The 17,755-nt window shown below is 46.8% G+C and overlaps 1 protein-coding gene across 1 annotated transcript in view; it reads right to left on the reverse strand.

The window, feature by feature from the left end:
* Positions 1-7,008: 7,008 nt before the first annotated feature.
* The window catches only part of LOC147706664 (CD5 antigen-like), a 249,046-nt gene continuing 238,299 nt past the window's right edge, over positions 7,009-17,755 (reverse strand). The window contains exons 5-6 of the mRNA XM_086925812.1: positions 12,034-12,066; positions 7,009-7,590 (exon numbers count right to left, since the gene is read on the reverse strand). Coding sequence (XP_086781938.1) covers positions 7,088-7,590; positions 12,034-12,066 — 536 coding nt within the window. The 3' untranslated portion in view covers positions 7,009-7,087. The remainder of the gene's footprint in view (positions 7,591-12,033; positions 12,067-17,755) is intronic.

The following is a 17,755-nucleotide window of genomic DNA, read 5'->3' on the forward strand; positions in this document are numbered from 1 at the left end:
ATGCACTATTCCACAGGTGAGGGCACAGCTGCATGAGCAATTTGCCACTCAATGTCTTTACCATTGACATACGTTGTAAGTGCAGTGGAGCCATATTGAGTACATGGGCTGGGAGTTTGTTATTACAAACTCCACAGCTCCATGATGGCTTTACTGAATGCTAAGGAGTTTGGTATCAAACTCCTCAGCATATTAAACCCACACGGATGCCAGTGTTGAATTTATTACAAAATGTACTCTGAGGGCATCTTAGAGATGTCCTCTGATTAACGACCAACTCCCTCATGTCTAGCTTACTGGTCTGCACCAGCCTACCACACACAGACATGTTTTTGACCCCCCCTGAGGTGGGAGCTCCAATGCTACTGTTGGTCAGGACAAAGGCTGCTTGGGGTGGAGGTGCTCCATGGCTACCCCTAAGCAGGAACAGCATTTAGGGCAGTGAGCCTCAAAGGCTTCCTGCCCTTTGATATGCTAGCCAGAGCCTCTCCAGCTATTAGAGATGGCCGCCCACTTGACCAAGCTCACTTTGAGCAGGAAGGACAGTGGGAATATTAGTAGTCAGGAGAGGTGGGTCCCTCCTCTGCCAGGACCACCCCTAAGGTTCCCTGGATCGAGATGACTCTCTCCTTAGGAAATCCTCCATCTTAAATGAAAGTATTTGACCCAATCAAGCAAGAGGGATGCTCCTCCCCCAAAGGCAGGGGACATTCTAGTGGGTACTAGTCACCATAAAGTCAAGTTGCCCACAGTCTACCATCTGCTAGTACCTGTAACACTCCTAAATTCAGTATTTAGGGGCACCCCTGAACCTTGATTCTCAGAGTTCTGCAACCTAAGAAGAAGACAGACAAAGTGGACTCCATGCAGCAAAGCAAGAAGACACCAACTGTCGTGGCTCAGCACTACCAGCATGTCTCCTGCTTCTCAAGCTCATAAAGAAGACAACAAATGTCCCATGGACAGTGACTTCCAAGAAATCCAGGAAGCCTGCCACGCTTCAATAAACACCAGACCTCCTGCAGACAGCGGCCCCTGCCCACTCGGCACCCTACGCCCATGGACCAAATTGGAGTGGCTCACCTGTCCTGTGATGTCTCCCCTGTGATCGTGACCTCATGTCCATCGGTGGTTGACCTCTCCTGGACCCCACTATGACACCTTCAAGCTCTAGATGAAGGGTTCCCCTGAACACGACCGGCTCCAACCAAGAAGATCCGACTCCAAATGGAACCCCTGCATCCTCAGCCCACCATCCTTGGGAAGCCCAGCCGGTGGTCACTGTCAGCCAGCCTCCTGTAGTGAGCCTGCAACCTCTTTGTGTGACAGACATTCCTCATTGTTAGACCTGGCATCTTTTGTCGTGATTCCCCAGTCTTTTTGCTTTCTGACCTCCAGGTGCTGGTTTAGTGTCTCTGCACACGTTTTCAGTGCTGTTCATTGTTAAAGTACAAGTGCTCCTGTTGTAAAGTGTTATTATGGATTAGTGTTTTCATGATTGGCATATTTGATTTACTGGTAAGCCCCTAGTAAAGTGCATTGAGTGTGCCAGGGCCTGTAAATCAAATGGAACTAGTGAGCCTGTAGAACTAATTGCGCCACCCACATGAGTAGCCCTGAAAAGGTATCTCAGACCTGCCACTGAAGGGCCTCTGCACAGTTTGTAACTTCCATGTCGACCTGGCAAGTGCACCCACTTTCCAACCCCTAATCTTGCCTTTTCTTACATAAAGGTTACCCCTAAGGTAGGCCCAAGGTACCCTTGTGGGCAGGGTGCTGTGTGTGTGAAAGGTAGTGAATTACAGTGCATTTTGTTATTCACTATGAAAGGCTATCTCTCATATAGGACTGAATGGGAATTTACTTATATCACTTCATAAGCATAATGCTAGAATTGGGGGTCTCTAGTTGGCACAGGTAGTTACTTGTGACAAATAGGGACCCTCTCCTCTAGTCAGAGTAAGGGCGGTATACTCCTAGAATAATCCCTGCTCACCCCCTTGATAGCTTGGCACGAGCAGTCAGGCTTATGTCAGAGGCAGTGTGTAAAGCATTTGCGAACACATACAGTAATCCAGTAACAAAACTACAAATGGACATCACACCAGGTATATAGCAAAAATAAGTATTCTTTTATATAGAGTTACCACAAGACCAATAAATGACAAAATTAATCCACAATACTATTAGAGATCAAGAGTTCTGGTTAAAAGCGTTAAATCAAAGTTCTGTGCGAGTCAGTAGCCCTGTCCGGCTACAGCGTTGCTGAAATAACACAGAGTCTAACAAATCCAGCGGACCGCGGCGGTCTGGGCCTACTCAAATGTCGTCAGCCTGCGTGTCGCGAAGCGTGCGAGACGGTACCCAACTCCAGTGCGTTCACAGGACTCGAAGTCAGCAGCAGTGACCGCGTCGGTCAGACCAGTATGAGTCGGTGTAGGGAGGTGTTGCACATTGCGGTGTCCACCAGTCGCGTGCAGGCAACGGCTCGGTAACGGCGTCAAGATGGAGTCGGGGAGCTCAAAGCTTGCATTGTTCGAGCCAGAAATTGTTCGATGTGGTGCCTACAGGACACCAGGTCGGTTGTGAGAGTTGGTCACAGCTCCCTGCCTCTGTAGCCAATGAAACAGCGTTTCCAGCAGCAATCCACAAAGGCTGGTGAAGTCTACTGGTCCTGAGACTTCGGTCAGGGGGGAAGCTCTCTTCCAAGCCCTTGGAGATCCTTCACAAGTTGAAAGCAAAGTACACAAAGTTCTTTCTCCTTTCTGTGGCAGTCAGGCAACCACTGCAGGCCAATCCCCCAAGCAGCACTTCAGCTTGGGAATAGTCTCTCCTCAGTTTCGTCAGGTTCCTCTCCCCAGCAAAGGTTTCTTCTTGTAGTCCAAAGATGATCTAATTTCTTGGGATCAGGATCCCAATATTTATACCCCAAAATCCTTTGTTCTCTGAGGGGAGAGGGGCCTGTGCTCAGTCCAAACCAGTTCTGAAGCACTCTGTTTACCAGACTTCTCCTTTCCTTTCACAGTGCAAGGCACAAACATCAGACGCACCACAGGGGGTGGAGCCAGCACTGTGGGTGGGCACAGCCCTTTTCAGGTCCAAGGTGCAACTCCTCCCTCCCATCTAGATGCAGATCTCTCTATTCACCACTGGGCTGACTCATTCTGTCTCCTGGAACCCCCAGCCCTGTCACTCAAACTCCAGACAAGGAATACACAACCTAGTAGAGGCAGGCTTGAAAGGTTAGGCAAGCAAATAACTACTTTCTAAAAGTGGTATTTGCAAACACAGAATGTTAAAACCCACTTTACTAAAAGATATAGTTTATCATTCTGAGTTTAGGCATACTAAACTCGAATTTATACCATGTTCTCTGAGTCAGTTAGGATTATAACATGTAATTATTCTAACATCCCATTCTGGCCTATGTAGAACAGGTAGCCTTGCAATAGTGAAAAAGGAAAATGGCTGTAATTCACTATTAGGACAAACCACACACATCAGGGCTTGTCCTACCTTATACTTACAATGCACCCTGCTCTTGGGCCTAACATAGGGGTGTCTGATATGAAGAAAATGGAAGGTTTAGGGATTGGCAAGTGGGTGCACTTGCCCAATCAGTATGACAGTACCAGACCGCACGCAGGCTCTGCAATGGCAGACCCTAGATACATTTTACAAGGCCGCTTCTGTGGGTGGCACAACCAGTGCTGCAAGCAGACTAGCAGCATTTGGATTTACACATCCTGGGCACACTCAGTGCTCTGTACTAGGCTCTGACAAGTAAACCAAATAGTCAATAATGGAATCACCAATTAATACATTCATTTTTCAATAGGGAGAGCATATGCACTTTAGCACTGATCAACAGTGTTAAAGTGTCCAGAGTCATAAAATAGCCAACAACAGGTCAGAAAAAATATAGGAGGAAGGCAAAAAGTTCAGGGATGACCCTGCTAAAAGGGCCAAGTCCAACATATAACTTCCTATTGGGACCAGATAGGGAAACGGAATTCAGTAAGCCTGAAATTAGAATATAAAAATGCATCTTTTAGTAAAGATGATTTTTATGTTCTGTGTTTGAAAATACCACTTTTAGAAAGTAGGCATTTTCTTGCGTAGCCATCCTGTGGGCCTCTGCTGGGTTTGATGATTGATTGTCTGGCTTTGGAGTGACTGGGGCTGGTGATGTGCGTTCTCTTCAAACAGCCACTGGGGGCGGGTGGTGAGGTGTGTCTTGCCTTGCCTGGATGGGTCAAGGCTGGGCTGAGTAGACCTGGGCTGCATTTACAGTAGTGGGAGGAGATTTCCTTGTACCTGAATGGGTCTGGTCTGCCTTGAGCAATGACGTCTTGACCTCCTGCCAGAAAGCTGGGCCAGAGACAACAGAACTGGTTTGGACTAAGCACAGACACTCTCTGCCTGAGAGAAGAAAATAATTTTGAGTATAAATATTGGGGCCCAGGCCCCAGAATTTTAGAAATCGCTGTTAATCATGGAACCTGAAAAGAAGAAGAGCTGCCAGGAGGAGTACTGACCCTTTGCTGTGTTGTTGCTGTGTTGGGTTGGCGTACAGTTCCTGCTTTTGCCTTGGGTAGTGAAAGGACTGGGCTGAACTTTCTATATTTGTGCTGAGGATCTCAAAGGGCTTGAAGTAGAGCCTGCCTCCTGTTCTGAAGTCTCTGGGGCTGCAAAGACTTCACCAATCTCAAGGTACCACTTCAGGAACAGTTGTTTCAGTATCCACAGAGAAGGGGAAAGCAGCCGATTGTGTCACCGACTCCATCGCTGGCGCTGTGTCCTGAAGGCACCGCAGAGTGTACTGCCGCATCTTGCACCACAACCCTGGTCTCACCGAAGACGACAACTGCCACTGCTACCACCGATCCGCTGCTTGCACTGTGACCTGTGGGCACTGCAAACGCACCACCTTACTTCACTTCGCCGCCCTGATCTCACCAATGCCGTCGCTGCCTGCTGACTTCGATACCTGTGACTGCATCATGGCTGGGGCACCACTTGTAAGTTTCACAATGCACCGCCTCATCCAACACCGTAGTCTGGACTGACCGTCACCAGTTTCCCGCAACAAGCTCTGTTGCCTGCACAGTGGTGTGTCAGCACTGCATCGAGCACCGCCTACACTCCGCACCGTAGCCCTGGTCTCACTGATGCTGCTGTATGACCGCCACCAAACCTCTGCCTGCACCTTGCTTTGAGGGCACCACATGCTGCACTGCTTCACTTCACATTGCAACCAGCGACAGGTGGCATGACCGGTTCGCATCAATGTGTAGGTCACAACGCAAAAGGGACTGTTTACGAATCTGTCAACACCCACGACCAACGCGGTCTGACAGACCCGTTGGATTCTGTTGTTTTCGATATTGCTGTAGCCCCGGACAGGGCTACCAACTTGGAGGAACTGTGTTTTTGAGTTATTTCTGCAATTTTGAGGATAGCTTGCAAAGCATATATTTTCAAGTACTGTACGCTGATATTTTTTCGGATATATGGGTATTTTTCTAAACTGGTGTGGTGTCCTTTTATACTGTTTTCACTGTATTACTGTTGGTTATGTGAAAATGCTTTACACACTGCCTTTGGGACAAGCCTGACTGTGCGTGCATAGCTACCAAGGGGGGGTGAGCATGAGTTATTTAGGAGTGTATCCCCCTTACCCTGACTGGGAAGAAGGGTCCCTACTTGAGTCAACGGTGCAAACCATTACCAACTAGAGACGTCCGTTTTTATCCCTCATTGAAACGCAGTGGGTGCTCGATTCTGATTTTGAAGCCTGCACCCGGCCGCCACTGCACCGCTGATGGTGTAGCTTTGGTGCTGGCTTGTGGCCCCACCTGTACTCATTCTAACTCCCAAAGCCAGTGGCCTGAAACCATAGGTACCTACCACCAAACCATGCCTCTTCAAGGTTCCCCCAGCCTCCATTGATTTACTTTGGGCACAGTGACCTCTGCACCTGGCTGCCCCAGTGCCGCTGGTGGTGCAGTACCTACCTTGAACTGACCCTTGCAAGATGTTTGTTCAAACCCCCAAAGACTGATATTGTCATTTAATAATCATAGGGCAATTAATCAGTACTGATGAAGAACCAGAGTCTAACGTGTGTTGTAACGGGACCACACTAACACAGTGTGCAGTATCTTTTTTCTCCACTCTTGTGGTCAGGTGGATAGTGTCATCATTGGGTCATAATTACCTAAGTGTAAGGTTCTTCAGGTGATTAACCAACCTCCACCAGAAGGGAAACTCTCTTTGTGTTTCGCAGTCTTGAAGCGTAACTAGTGATTAAAAATATCTCCTGTCCTGTATGAATAAAACTTTGTTATGACAGCACAGGGACATGATTAAAATACAAAGTGGAATGTAAGTGGATTAGTGATTGCTCCACTGCACCTTGTGAGGGGTTAACATGTTTCGGCCTAGGAATTGCTCTTGCAGGTCTGGTGGCCTTCTTCTGGACTGTGGAATGAGAGGTGGTCTTCAATTTTCAGATCACCTTTTTTTGCAGATGTGGTTAGATCATTCACTTACCCTTCTTCGTAAGTGAGCCTGGTGGCTCACGGTTCATCTTGTCAGTGCAGACTTGACCTATGACTTAATAAGGAGGCTTCAGTCCTCCTAGGATACGGGAGAAAGCAGTTGTTCATGAAGGGCAGGCTCGTCAGGGTGTCTCTAGACATTCCTCTCCCCCTGGCCGGGGTCTGAGCTTCCATTGGAGCAGCAGGTGCTGTGGCACCGGAGACCAGAGGGCCTAATTGTTAGTGTGTTTCACAGTTTAAACAGTGGTGAGGGGCCCCATTTCCTTCCTTGCACCAGGGCCCAGGTCACACTCTCAGACTCACACATTCATCTTTCATTGTCGGTTCTTGTAGAAATCCAATCACCCTCGCTTTAAAAAAGATGCACAGACACATTTGTTTAACTTGCTTTTAGATAAAGCAGTTTTTTTAAATGAATACAATCACTCTTTTCTGCAGCTTTATGTATTTTGACATTATCGTGATTTGAGAATATTATGAAAAAGAATCAATTCATCAAACACCAATTTTCAACCTTTGTGTGATTACTTCAGATGAACGGGTCTTGCGGACTCAATGCAGATGTACGGATATATTTTCTCTTGAAAAGTGGCGGTGTAGGTGTAGATATGCTGTACATTTGTATCATCGTAGAAAGACACCAGCCCCTCCACATAATCTACAAAAATTCCCAAGTTGGTAATTTCGCCTTCAAAATTTAGGTATTTGAGCATTTCATCCACAGCCTTATACCTTGACTTTGATTGTCTGAGAACCCAGACGCCGTCGCTGGGGGTAAGAAGAGTGTTGCTGTTTGTGCCTACTGATTCGCTGGCGACCCCTAGAGTCCACTGGTAGAGATTAGTCGACGCATAGAGTTGCGTGGCACTCTCTCTTGGGTCTATGGTCACTTGCCAGTACCACTTCCCTGAGAGGACCGCCGTGGCCCCCCGGACACAGCGGTACATGTCGAGGTTCTGGAGATCCTTCCCGTTACTGCTGATGAGGAAGGTGCTGTCTGCAGCCTTCGGATCCACCGACAGGGACGCTGCGGAGACAGAGAATATCATCAGGTCACTCACCCACTTTTCAACACTTCCGAATAGTGCATAAGTTCTACTACTGCAGCGCGAACAGATGCAAAGCTCTCACTGGTGCAGCAGGTGAAGTGGCACCGGACCCGTCTGTGGCACTGCTGTACTAGTGTAGTGTGAACTAGGGCGTAGCAATCAATGGTGCAGCAGGTGCAGTGTCACCCAGTCCAGCCAGTGGCCCTCCTGCAAGAAGGTCAGTACTGCATGTTGTAGATCAGTGTTTAATTTTTGTAACAATATGGGCCAGGTGCTTTTCAGGAGGCCACTGCAGCACCTTTGCCCCTGCCAGCGCTGCCAATTATAGTTAAATATCACACTCCTCCAAGTGCATCAATGCAACCAATTCCAGTCCCCCGAAGCTATAAGAATGGCTTGGGGATGCTATTGGTCATTTTAAGGTGTATTGGGTTGACAAACAGCTGCTGTGCTCATCAGTAAATTAGACAAATGGTGCCACCATGTGGCAGACCATCATAAACGTCGATGTTGACAATTAAGTGCCGTGCCGAGCACTGGACACCACCATCTCAAATTAAGCATTGTGTCAGATGCACGTTAAAATACAGAACAAGCCTACAAAAAGGTCTGCTAGAATCAGAGACAAGTTAAACTAATGGGCATGTGGTGCAGGTTAGTGTGAAGGGTGCAATCGTGAGCAGTTGTGCCTCACTCCTCAGGTTACACCCGTGTCCGAGGGCTAGTGTGTTTAGCTGCATCAACGTCGCACATCATCTCACATTCTAAGAGTGTGTCCATCTCAGGGGTCGAAGTGAGTGGGATCAGCAGGGTACGGCGTGCCCCTACTTCTTTCATTTCCTACAGTCCGTTCCCCTAGTTTGTAATTTTAAACATACCTCCCAGACAGCAGAAATCGCCAAGGCCGATAGTTAAGGCTCGGCTTTTGGGGACGGGCAGAGAAGGAAAAGGACTCTGTCTTTTCCTTCGTGCCCAGAGAGGACACGGACAATGTCCAGTTCTCTCTGCCCCTCTCTTTGTTACCCATCTTCCCTCTCTTTCTGTCTCGCTCCGCCGCATTTAGTGAACCTTGACTTCAAAAAACTAGTATTAGCAAAAAACAACAGGGATAGGGTCAGAGCTATTTGCTGCCTGCACACTATTCCACTATATATAGTCTTAAGTTAAATATTCAGAAAAACCTGTGCGTATTGGTCGAGGGCGTGACCCATAAACGCCCCCTAGATAGTGATGTAAAACATCACAAACAATGAGAAATACACAATGACCCGCACAAGGTAAGATTATACACAGATTGTATCTTTTGCAAGAAATCATGCAACAGTATTTTCAGAACATGTAATATAGACGCTTTCCAAAAGAGAAGTGAAGTCCAAATCTTGAAAGTTGTAATGGAAAACCTTTTATTCACGAAAAACAGGAATTCATTGATTTGCTAGCAGCCAACGCGTTTCGTCACTAACGTGACTTCTTCAGGGATTTGAGGAACTGTTTATCTAGTCCCTTTGTATTCAGTGTAGCTTGTAAGTGATTCAGAACTGTGTAGTGGTTTTAGATTTCTTGCTTCTAAGTCATAGACAACATTGTCAGGGTTACTCTGGTGTATCCCCAGTAATATCTTTTTTTGCTCTGTTATATATGTAGGTTTTGTTCTGTTCCAATGAATGGGATGAGGACCTCGGGCAAGACGGTGGCGGCACGCTAAAAATGCCCGCTTTTTACTGAGGAGAACCATTGGGGCCTTGAACAGAACAAAACCTACATATATAACAGAGCAAAAAAAGATATTACTGGGGATACACCAGAGTAACCCTGACAATGTTGTCTATGACTTAGAAGCAAGAAATCTAAAACCACTACACAGATCTGAATCACTTACAAGCTACACTGAATACAAAGGGACTAGATAAACAGTTCCTCAAATCCCTGAAGAAGTCACGTTAGTGACGAAACGCGTTGGCTGCTAGCAAATCAATGAATTCCTGTTTTTCGTGAATAAAAGGTTTTCCATTACAACTTTCAAGATTTGGACTTCACTTCTCTTTTGGAAAGCGTCTATATTACATGTTCTGAAAATACTGTTGCATGATTTCTTGCAAAAGATACAATCTGTGTATAATCTTACCTTGTGCGGGTCATTGTGTATTTCAAAAAACTAGTATTACCCTCTCTTTCCTCCATTTGTTTATTTGCTCCCCCGTGAAATGGATCTAAAAAAGAAAAACACTTTTGTTGGAAACGTCATCTTTTCTGACATTTTTCAATTCCTAAGTACAGCCTTAGGATGGCGAAAAATAAAACATTCAAAATATGAAAACTAACTAAAGTAAGTCAGAGTGGTTGCAAGGTGGCCAAATTGATTTATTCACACCTAAATACATTAGCAGCACTTTACAGTGTTTGCTGGCGCTACCTTTGTGTCCTCATCTCTCTTTGACAACAGTAACTTTTCAGGTAAAAGCACTCTCTAATTTCTGAATAATGAGTGTAAAAAGAAAAAGGTAACCATGTTGTTCCTTCTTAAATTTCACATGCTTTACTTAATCTTGCATTCCCTACGAGTGTTTGCTTTATCAAGGATGTTGTTAATTTTTTTAGGCAGCATATTGCTCTTGTCTAGTGTGTCATTTGAACTGAGTATCATTCAGGTGTTTATAGCGGTCAGTGCAGTGCACGTTTCTCTCAGTGGGCAGTATGGTGCTCAGTGGGGGAGAGGATGTGGCACTATGGTCAGAGCTGCTGAATTTGGAACTGGGGAACCAGGTTCAGCCTTCATGACCAGTCCATCAGACCACTCTCCTGAGGGAGCATATTCCCATGCTAGACCTTAGAAGGCCCCACAAGACCTTAGAAGCCCTGGTGTCTTAGCACCAGCAGGTGGACCCTAGCTGTGGCAGGTGTGGGTAAGACTAGAAGGCCTGTCCGCCACAATTCTTTCTAAAGTTCACTTCCAGTCTTGCAGGCAGGCCGATGAAGCAGCACACCCTAGAGCGACAGTGATCCAGTCACTGTGACTCTGTCACTGAAGTCACAGGACCCTGGAGCAGGGTGGCTCTAGGGCAGTGCGACGGTACCAGGCGATGACCAGCCGCGGTCCGTGCTGATAAAAGTGGGGGGGCAGAGGGTCCTAATACGGGGGGATTTCAATGGACAATGCAGAGAGAAAATTAAATTAATAATACATTTTCCTTCAGCATCATCGCTCGAAATCCCCCCCTTACTCGGCCACACTGCCCCACTGCTGTTACCTGCACGGAACGCGGTTGGTGCTGACTTCAGGTGGGGGCGTCTTTGCAAGTATAATATGGTTTTAAAGGCACTTGCTGACTCCTTCCTGGCCTCCAACAATTTTCTGCAACAATAAAAATATCATGATAACTCCAGTGATTGTTCTGAGTAGAGAGAGATGGTGTTTTGTCTAGTGGACGTTTTGACTCATGGAAAGGAAGCCCGGAGGGTTAATGCCTGCAGCAAAGAACATGTACCATGCAGATCACAAAGTGCACATAATGTGAATAGGTCAGTGGGTTACTGCTTTTGTCAGAGAGACACTATTGTTACTTGCAGTTTATAAGTTAAAATCCTAACCTAGAACAGTGAGCTATGAACTGTCATGTAAGAGCTGCAGGCAAACTGCAAGGTATAAATTAGAGCATTATGTATTTGATTATCCTAATGTTTACCCATAATTATGTGAAAAACATTTGCAAACTAGGATATGTTGCCATTCATGTTTGAACAGCTCTTGTGGAAAAAAGGGAGGAGAAGTGGTGATGACAGAAACTGCATGGCTCGGAGACAAAAGGCTTGCGCTTCCACTTTTAAGGATATTTGGGGCATTCTTTGATTAGAAACCTATCCCACTTTGTGAATGTATTTTAATGTCAATAACTCGGATTAAACCTTAAATAAACATGAGTATCCATTGGTTAAGTTAAATAATGCAACAAGCTGTAACAGGTTGGTGAAATGGGAAACATATACTACCAATGTTTCTCTTTCTGCCACACCTCTGACTCCGCCCACTGACGCAATCCCACAGGCGCATCTACAGATTCACTAACCTTTCACACAAGGCAGTGTCAGAGGCAGCGTGCAGAGGCAGCGTACAGAGGCAGCGTGCAGAGGCAGCGTGCAGAGGCTGCGTACAGAGGCAGCGTGCAGAGGCAGCGTGCAGAGGCAGCGTGCAGAGCTGAGTTTTGTGAAAGGGAGAAAACAGAAATGTGCCATACAAACTAAGATATCTAAGATGTAGCGCACTGAAGATATGGCTCTCTCCTGCTCTCTCCTGGCCACACACTGCAGCACATATTTTTTTGTGTTACAACTCACACTTGTTACATATTTTTATGCATACTGTATCACACATGGACTAAACTAAACAGATAATTTCAAATGCACAACATAACTTAGAATTGTACCTCTGTAGACTGTTGGGTTAAAAACACGACTCTCTGCAAAGATGAAAGAGAAACATAGTGAGATATTTTTACATTTTGTAATTCTTTTTACATTTTAGGACTTTTATATAGCGCTTACATGAACCGAAGGGTATCAGAAAGCTTTACAACAACTTACATGAATACACAGAGTCACAGTACATTATACATCTAGATTCTGGAAGTTTCTCAGTTCGATAATTATGAAGTAAAAGTTCCTGTCAGAGTAACTTAACTTCTACAGCTGGTGTGGCTCAGAGGTAATCTGGTTTGCCAGTGTGGAGGGCTTTATACTCTGCAGTCAGGGAGGTATCACGACATACAAAAATATTCACAATATTATTAATTCGAAACATGGGGTTTAGGGCCTCCAAAAGTAGACATTCTTGATGACCTGGAGAAGTTCCGGTTCATAAAGTAAAGAACATGAGCACATCTGTGATGACGTGCGCAGAAGTTCTGCCATTGTGCTTGAACTCCAATTGTACGACTCTGGGCGCTTCACCACTGCTGACAAGTGCTAAAGTATTTATGCTCACTCTGCTAAACATGGTTTAATTGGCACATTACGAATTAACATTTACTTTACTTGTAAGTCCCTTGTAGAGTGGTATCCCATATACCCAGGTCCTGCAAATTAAAAGCTAGTAGTGGGCCAGCAGCACTGATTGTGCCACCCTCTTGAGTAGCCTGTACAATATGTCTCAGGCCTACTGTTGCAGCCTGAATGTGGCGTTATATTACCATATCAACTGGTAAATAAACCCCCTTTGCAAGCCTCAAACTCCTCTTTTACGGTCGAACCTAGGCAGCACATGCGCTGTCTCCCCGAGACATACAGTAATTAGTAGATACTCATCCTAATGGTTTTTTATTGGTTAATTCCATTGTCTGGTAAAATCTCTTTGTTTTGACTGGTTAATGTGTGTTTTAGGGATTGGTGTCACTACAACGCATGCTTTTACATCGCATGCCTTTACAACGCGGTTTTTACCACGCAGTCCATTACAACGCATAATGGTTTTAGGCGCTGGATAGTGAATTATTTAATTTACTATTCCAACTCCAGTCCCCGTGGACACTAGGGAAGGTGTTGGATAGTAAATTAAATATATTCCCTATCCTAGAGCGCCCCCCAGCGCAATGCGTTGTAATGGTATGCGTTGTAATGGTTGCGATGTAATGGTAGTGCGTTGTAAAAAATGCGTTGTAAGTGATGTTCCCCGTGTTTTAGTTGTGATGTGATGTGATGTGAAAAGCACTTGTATAACGCGGCTTACACCATACGGTTTCTTGGCGCTTTGCCGTGAGGGGGAAAAAGCAATAGCAACAGAAAGAAAATGAAGAGATCCAGAGGGATTAGTCATAGGCCAAGTGAAAAAGATAAGTTTTCAGCAGAGACCTGAAGTGAGTGTAAGAGGGAGCAAGTCCCAGCTCAGTGGGTAGAGAGTTCCATAAGGAGGGCGCCAAGAACGAGAACCAGAGACCGCCAAGTCTCTTACGCTTAAATCTCAGGACTTTGAGAAGAGCCAGATGAGAGGAACGCAGGTTCCGTGAAGGGACATGCAGGTGCAGTAAGGCAGAGATAAAGGACGGGCCAGTACCCAGTAGGGTTTTGAAGATCGTACAGCCTAGATTAAATTTACAGCGCTCGGACACCGGGAGCCAGTGGAGTGATTTTAGCAAAGGACGGGCATGATGGTGCCTGGGCTGGTGATATATTAGGCGGGCAGCCTGATTTTGGACCAGCTGAAGTTTTTTGAGCTGGTAGGCTGGGATCCCGACGTACAGAGAGTTGGCGTAGTCCACCCTAGAGATGACTAACGCCAACAGGGCCAGGGTAAGGGCTTCCGTAGTTAGGAAGCGGGCTATCTTCTTAATTTTCCTCAGCTGATAAAAGCTAGAAGACACCGTAGCACTGATCTGAGCCTTCATTGTTAAATCCTGACTAATAATGATGCCTAAACTTTTGGCCGATGTAGCTGGCACCGGAGCAGCGCCCAGACTAGAAGGCCAGTAGGTGGAGTTCCAGGGATTGGAGAGGCCCCCCGACAAGAACCAGTTTGGTCTTGTCGGGGTTGAGCTTTAGTTGGTTAGCCCCTATCCAATTGCTAATATGGCAGAGGATGGTTTGAAAGTCAAGGACTGACTGGTGCGAGGAATCAATATTAAACACCAGCTGGATGTCATCCGCATAATTAAATGCAGTGACATTCATGCCACGCAGAGACCGAATCAAAGGGGTAAGATATAAATTAAAAAGAAGAGGGGATAAGGAAGAGCCCTGCGGGAATCCACAGGTCAGCCCAACTCTGTCGGCTGAGAAGTGGGAGAGTCGCACCGCCTGATGCTGATCGGTCAGGAATGAACGAACCCACCCAAGGGACGTGCCCCGGATGCCAGCCTCCCTGACACGGCCGACCAAAATATCATGGTCGACCGTGTCAAAAGCGGCCGACAAATCCAGGAGCACTAGGGCCTGGCTGATGTTCGAGTCAGCGCCCCTGCGTAGTTCTTCCATGACTGAAAGAATGACTGCTTCTTTCGAGTGGGCAGGCCTGAACCCAGCCTGTTGAGAATCCCGAAAATGAGATTATGAGTTCCTCCTTTTCTTTTTTTGGGAATGCCTAGGCAGCACCACGTAACTACTGTAAATATGCTACCAGAAGAATGATTTATTTTACTTTGAACTCTTTAGTTTTTGGTTGCTTAATTTGATTGTGCATGGAGTTTTTTTTTTTTTAGACCGGTGAGATCGTGTTTGCGATATATTATTTTGACTGGTAGGATGTGTGAGAAGTTGGCCTGGTATATAAGGCTCACTAATTCTAGTGATCACTTTGTACCATGCCAAGCAACCCTTATGATGATTGGTTGTAATTCAACCTTGTAGACCAGTTATCCTAGTGGTAACGTGGACAAAGCAGTCTTAGGCTAAACTCTGAAAGGCATGTGAAGCCAGCTGTAATACCATACACAACCCCCGTGAATACCAAATGAAAGGGACACCACACAGATATATATAGAAAATATATATTGATTTATTAACTATAAAATCCCCTGGACTCTTTATGAGCACAGAAGCACAAGCGTTAAATCACAAGACAGTTTAAAATACACAAAAGTTGCACAATATGGATGAGCCCTAGGGGCCACCTAAACCATATACTAAGAAAGTGGTATAAGAGATACCAATCGGAATGGGAACAGGCCTAGGGCCTTGGGAATCGCTGGAGCTATTCGAGACTAGCAGTGACTAAGTCAGGAAAGGCCCGCGGGACTCGGGTGCAGTGTTCAAAGTGCACGCACTTTCCAATGTAAAGTCTATGGTGCGTAAAAAGTACAAAGTTAGATAGTTAGGAACCTTCCGAGTGACCTAGAACGCTGAAACTTAAGACACAGGCCCTTGAGATGTGTACCAGTGTAGGAACACTGGCGGAGCAGAGTTACCTCACCCACAGGAAGCGGGTGCACAAGGTCGAAGTAGTGTCGGGTTTTGTCACGCTGGTCGATGGTGCTTGGAGCTGAAGATGCTGCAGGCGGCTCGATGTGAAGAGTTCCGGTGGATCCAAGGGTGGATCTGAAGATGTGAAGACCTGAAAGCAGAGGGGACAATGTTCAAAGTCACTAGCCAGTGATTACCGTGGAACCAGATTGGAACCAGGCGATGTCCGGTGCAAACAGGCTTTGTTGGGTAGCTTCTCTCTGCAGCCACGTGGACACCGGGGGTCGAGGACGTCCAGGAGTTGGTCACGGGCTGTCCCACGCAGGCTTCTTGCTGTTGGCGGTGTCAGCGACCTGATCGGAGCAAACAGGCCTTGACTAATGCAAGCCACGCAGGAATCAAAAGATGCTTAACACTCGGACCAGCAAGGTCAGAGCGAGTGCTCCTTTTCACAGGAGCTTGGGCAAGTCTGGAGCAACCAGACCCGCTGTGTAGTTTGTCGGGTTCGTTGCCAAGATGGCCGCTGACCACGTGGCTAGTGGCCGGGATGGCACGTCGAGTGGCACAATGCAAAAGGGCCCCACGCAGATCGTGGAGATGCTGGGGGGCTGATCTTTGGTGCAAGGGCTGCTCAGTGGTGGGGGTTCTCAGTCCCCAAAGCACAACGTTGAGGGTGCCTCAGAAGCTGCGCAGTCAGCTTTTCAAGTGTCTTCCAAGATGTCCGGTCCCACGTCACTCGGTGCCTCCACGGGTCCCTTCTTTGCAGGGACTGTGGATCGGGCTGTGAGAGGTCTGGGAGTCTGGGTCTTGTCAGGCTCTGGGCTCGGGCTCCGGTGGGAGGCGGAAGCAAAGCAGATGTCGAGTTGCTGGTTGGTGCCTGTGTTCACAGGGTGGCCACTCCTAGGCCACAAGGGAGATTCTCTTCAGTCTTCTGAGCAGCAGAATGTCGAAGTCCAGTCTTCTTCTTTGTTTCAAGTTGATTCAGGATGATCTGCTGTGCAATGGCACTGCTCCCACTCGTATTCCCAATCTGAGGGGTGGATCACCTACTAGGTCCCTCCTCTGGGAGGAACCAGGAAGGGGGGCGGTTACACCCCCTTTCCTCTGTCCAGCTCCTCGCCAGTCCTGGGTCTGGAAAGTCCCAGGACTGGTTTGGACTGGCCTATGCACGGGGTCACCTTGTGTGCCCCGAGCATGTCTGATTCTATTCAGCCCTGTCCTACCCAATACACAAAATCCTGTCTGGGGTGGTGCTCGCACCTCCCAAGGCAGGAAACCCTTTTTCCAGGCCACCATCTGCCGAGTTTCGGTCAGCAGCAGGAGGCCAGACTCGTGTCTGTGGTGGCAGCATCCATTTTGTGATGCTTAGGCTCTGGTTAACTTTAACCGGGTTTAAGGCTACACACATGTCGTGCCCCTCTAGAAGGGTGGAATGCTATCCCTGTCGACAGAACTGTCGAGGGGATAGTATTCCAATTCGTATGACACCTTACTCGACATGTTTTGATAAAGCCAAACCAAAGATAGCATTTAACCGCAAGGATTATAATGCACTGAAGAGTATATGGTATGGCAATATCCCGGAACAGCTTAGGGAGTGGTTCCCGACAGCTGCAGACAGGCTCAGCTCATGTTAGAGCACCATCTCACATATTTCCAAGCACTCTGCCTCCAGGATTGATGAGGCCTTCCATAGGAGTGGCTGATAGGAACATATGTGTCCAGTTTAGGGTTAGGCACAGGCATACTGTACCTAAGCAAGAGGTGATTACACCAACTTACCCCAGCTGAGTGATCAGCCAGTTGTGTCAAATATGGAGGCCAGGCCAGGGGTGGCACAATACATGCTGCAGCCACTGGTAGGCCTTGGATGCACCTATGCCCTGGGTACCTATGGTACACTGTTACAGGGGCCAACAAGGTGAACCAATTCCAATTGTGTTATGCACCTAAGGTACATGGAGTCCATTTTAAGGAGAGAGCAATCAGCCTGGGGCCCTGAATAGCAGGATCCCAGGCCAACTAAGTCAAAAACCAGCTAAACACCAGGCAAAAAGTTTGGGGGTAACCATAGTCAGATATCCACCTTCCTACAGGATGAAGTGTATTTTTTTCTTTGTTGATATTTTTTCTAGTAAGGAGCATATTTTTGGGGGTTCTTTTTGTGGCTTAATTTAAACGTGCATGCAATCAATCAGTCAATAAACATTTGTTTTTTTAATTAATTAAAAGAATAACAATTTGTCACTTGTGTAAAAA

Source organism: Lissotriton vulgaris, chromosome 6, assembly GCF_964263255.1.
Source record: "Lissotriton vulgaris chromosome 6, aLisVul1.2, whole genome shotgun sequence".
NCBI classification, from domain to species: Eukaryota; Metazoa; Chordata; class Amphibia; order Caudata; family Salamandridae; genus Lissotriton; species Lissotriton vulgaris.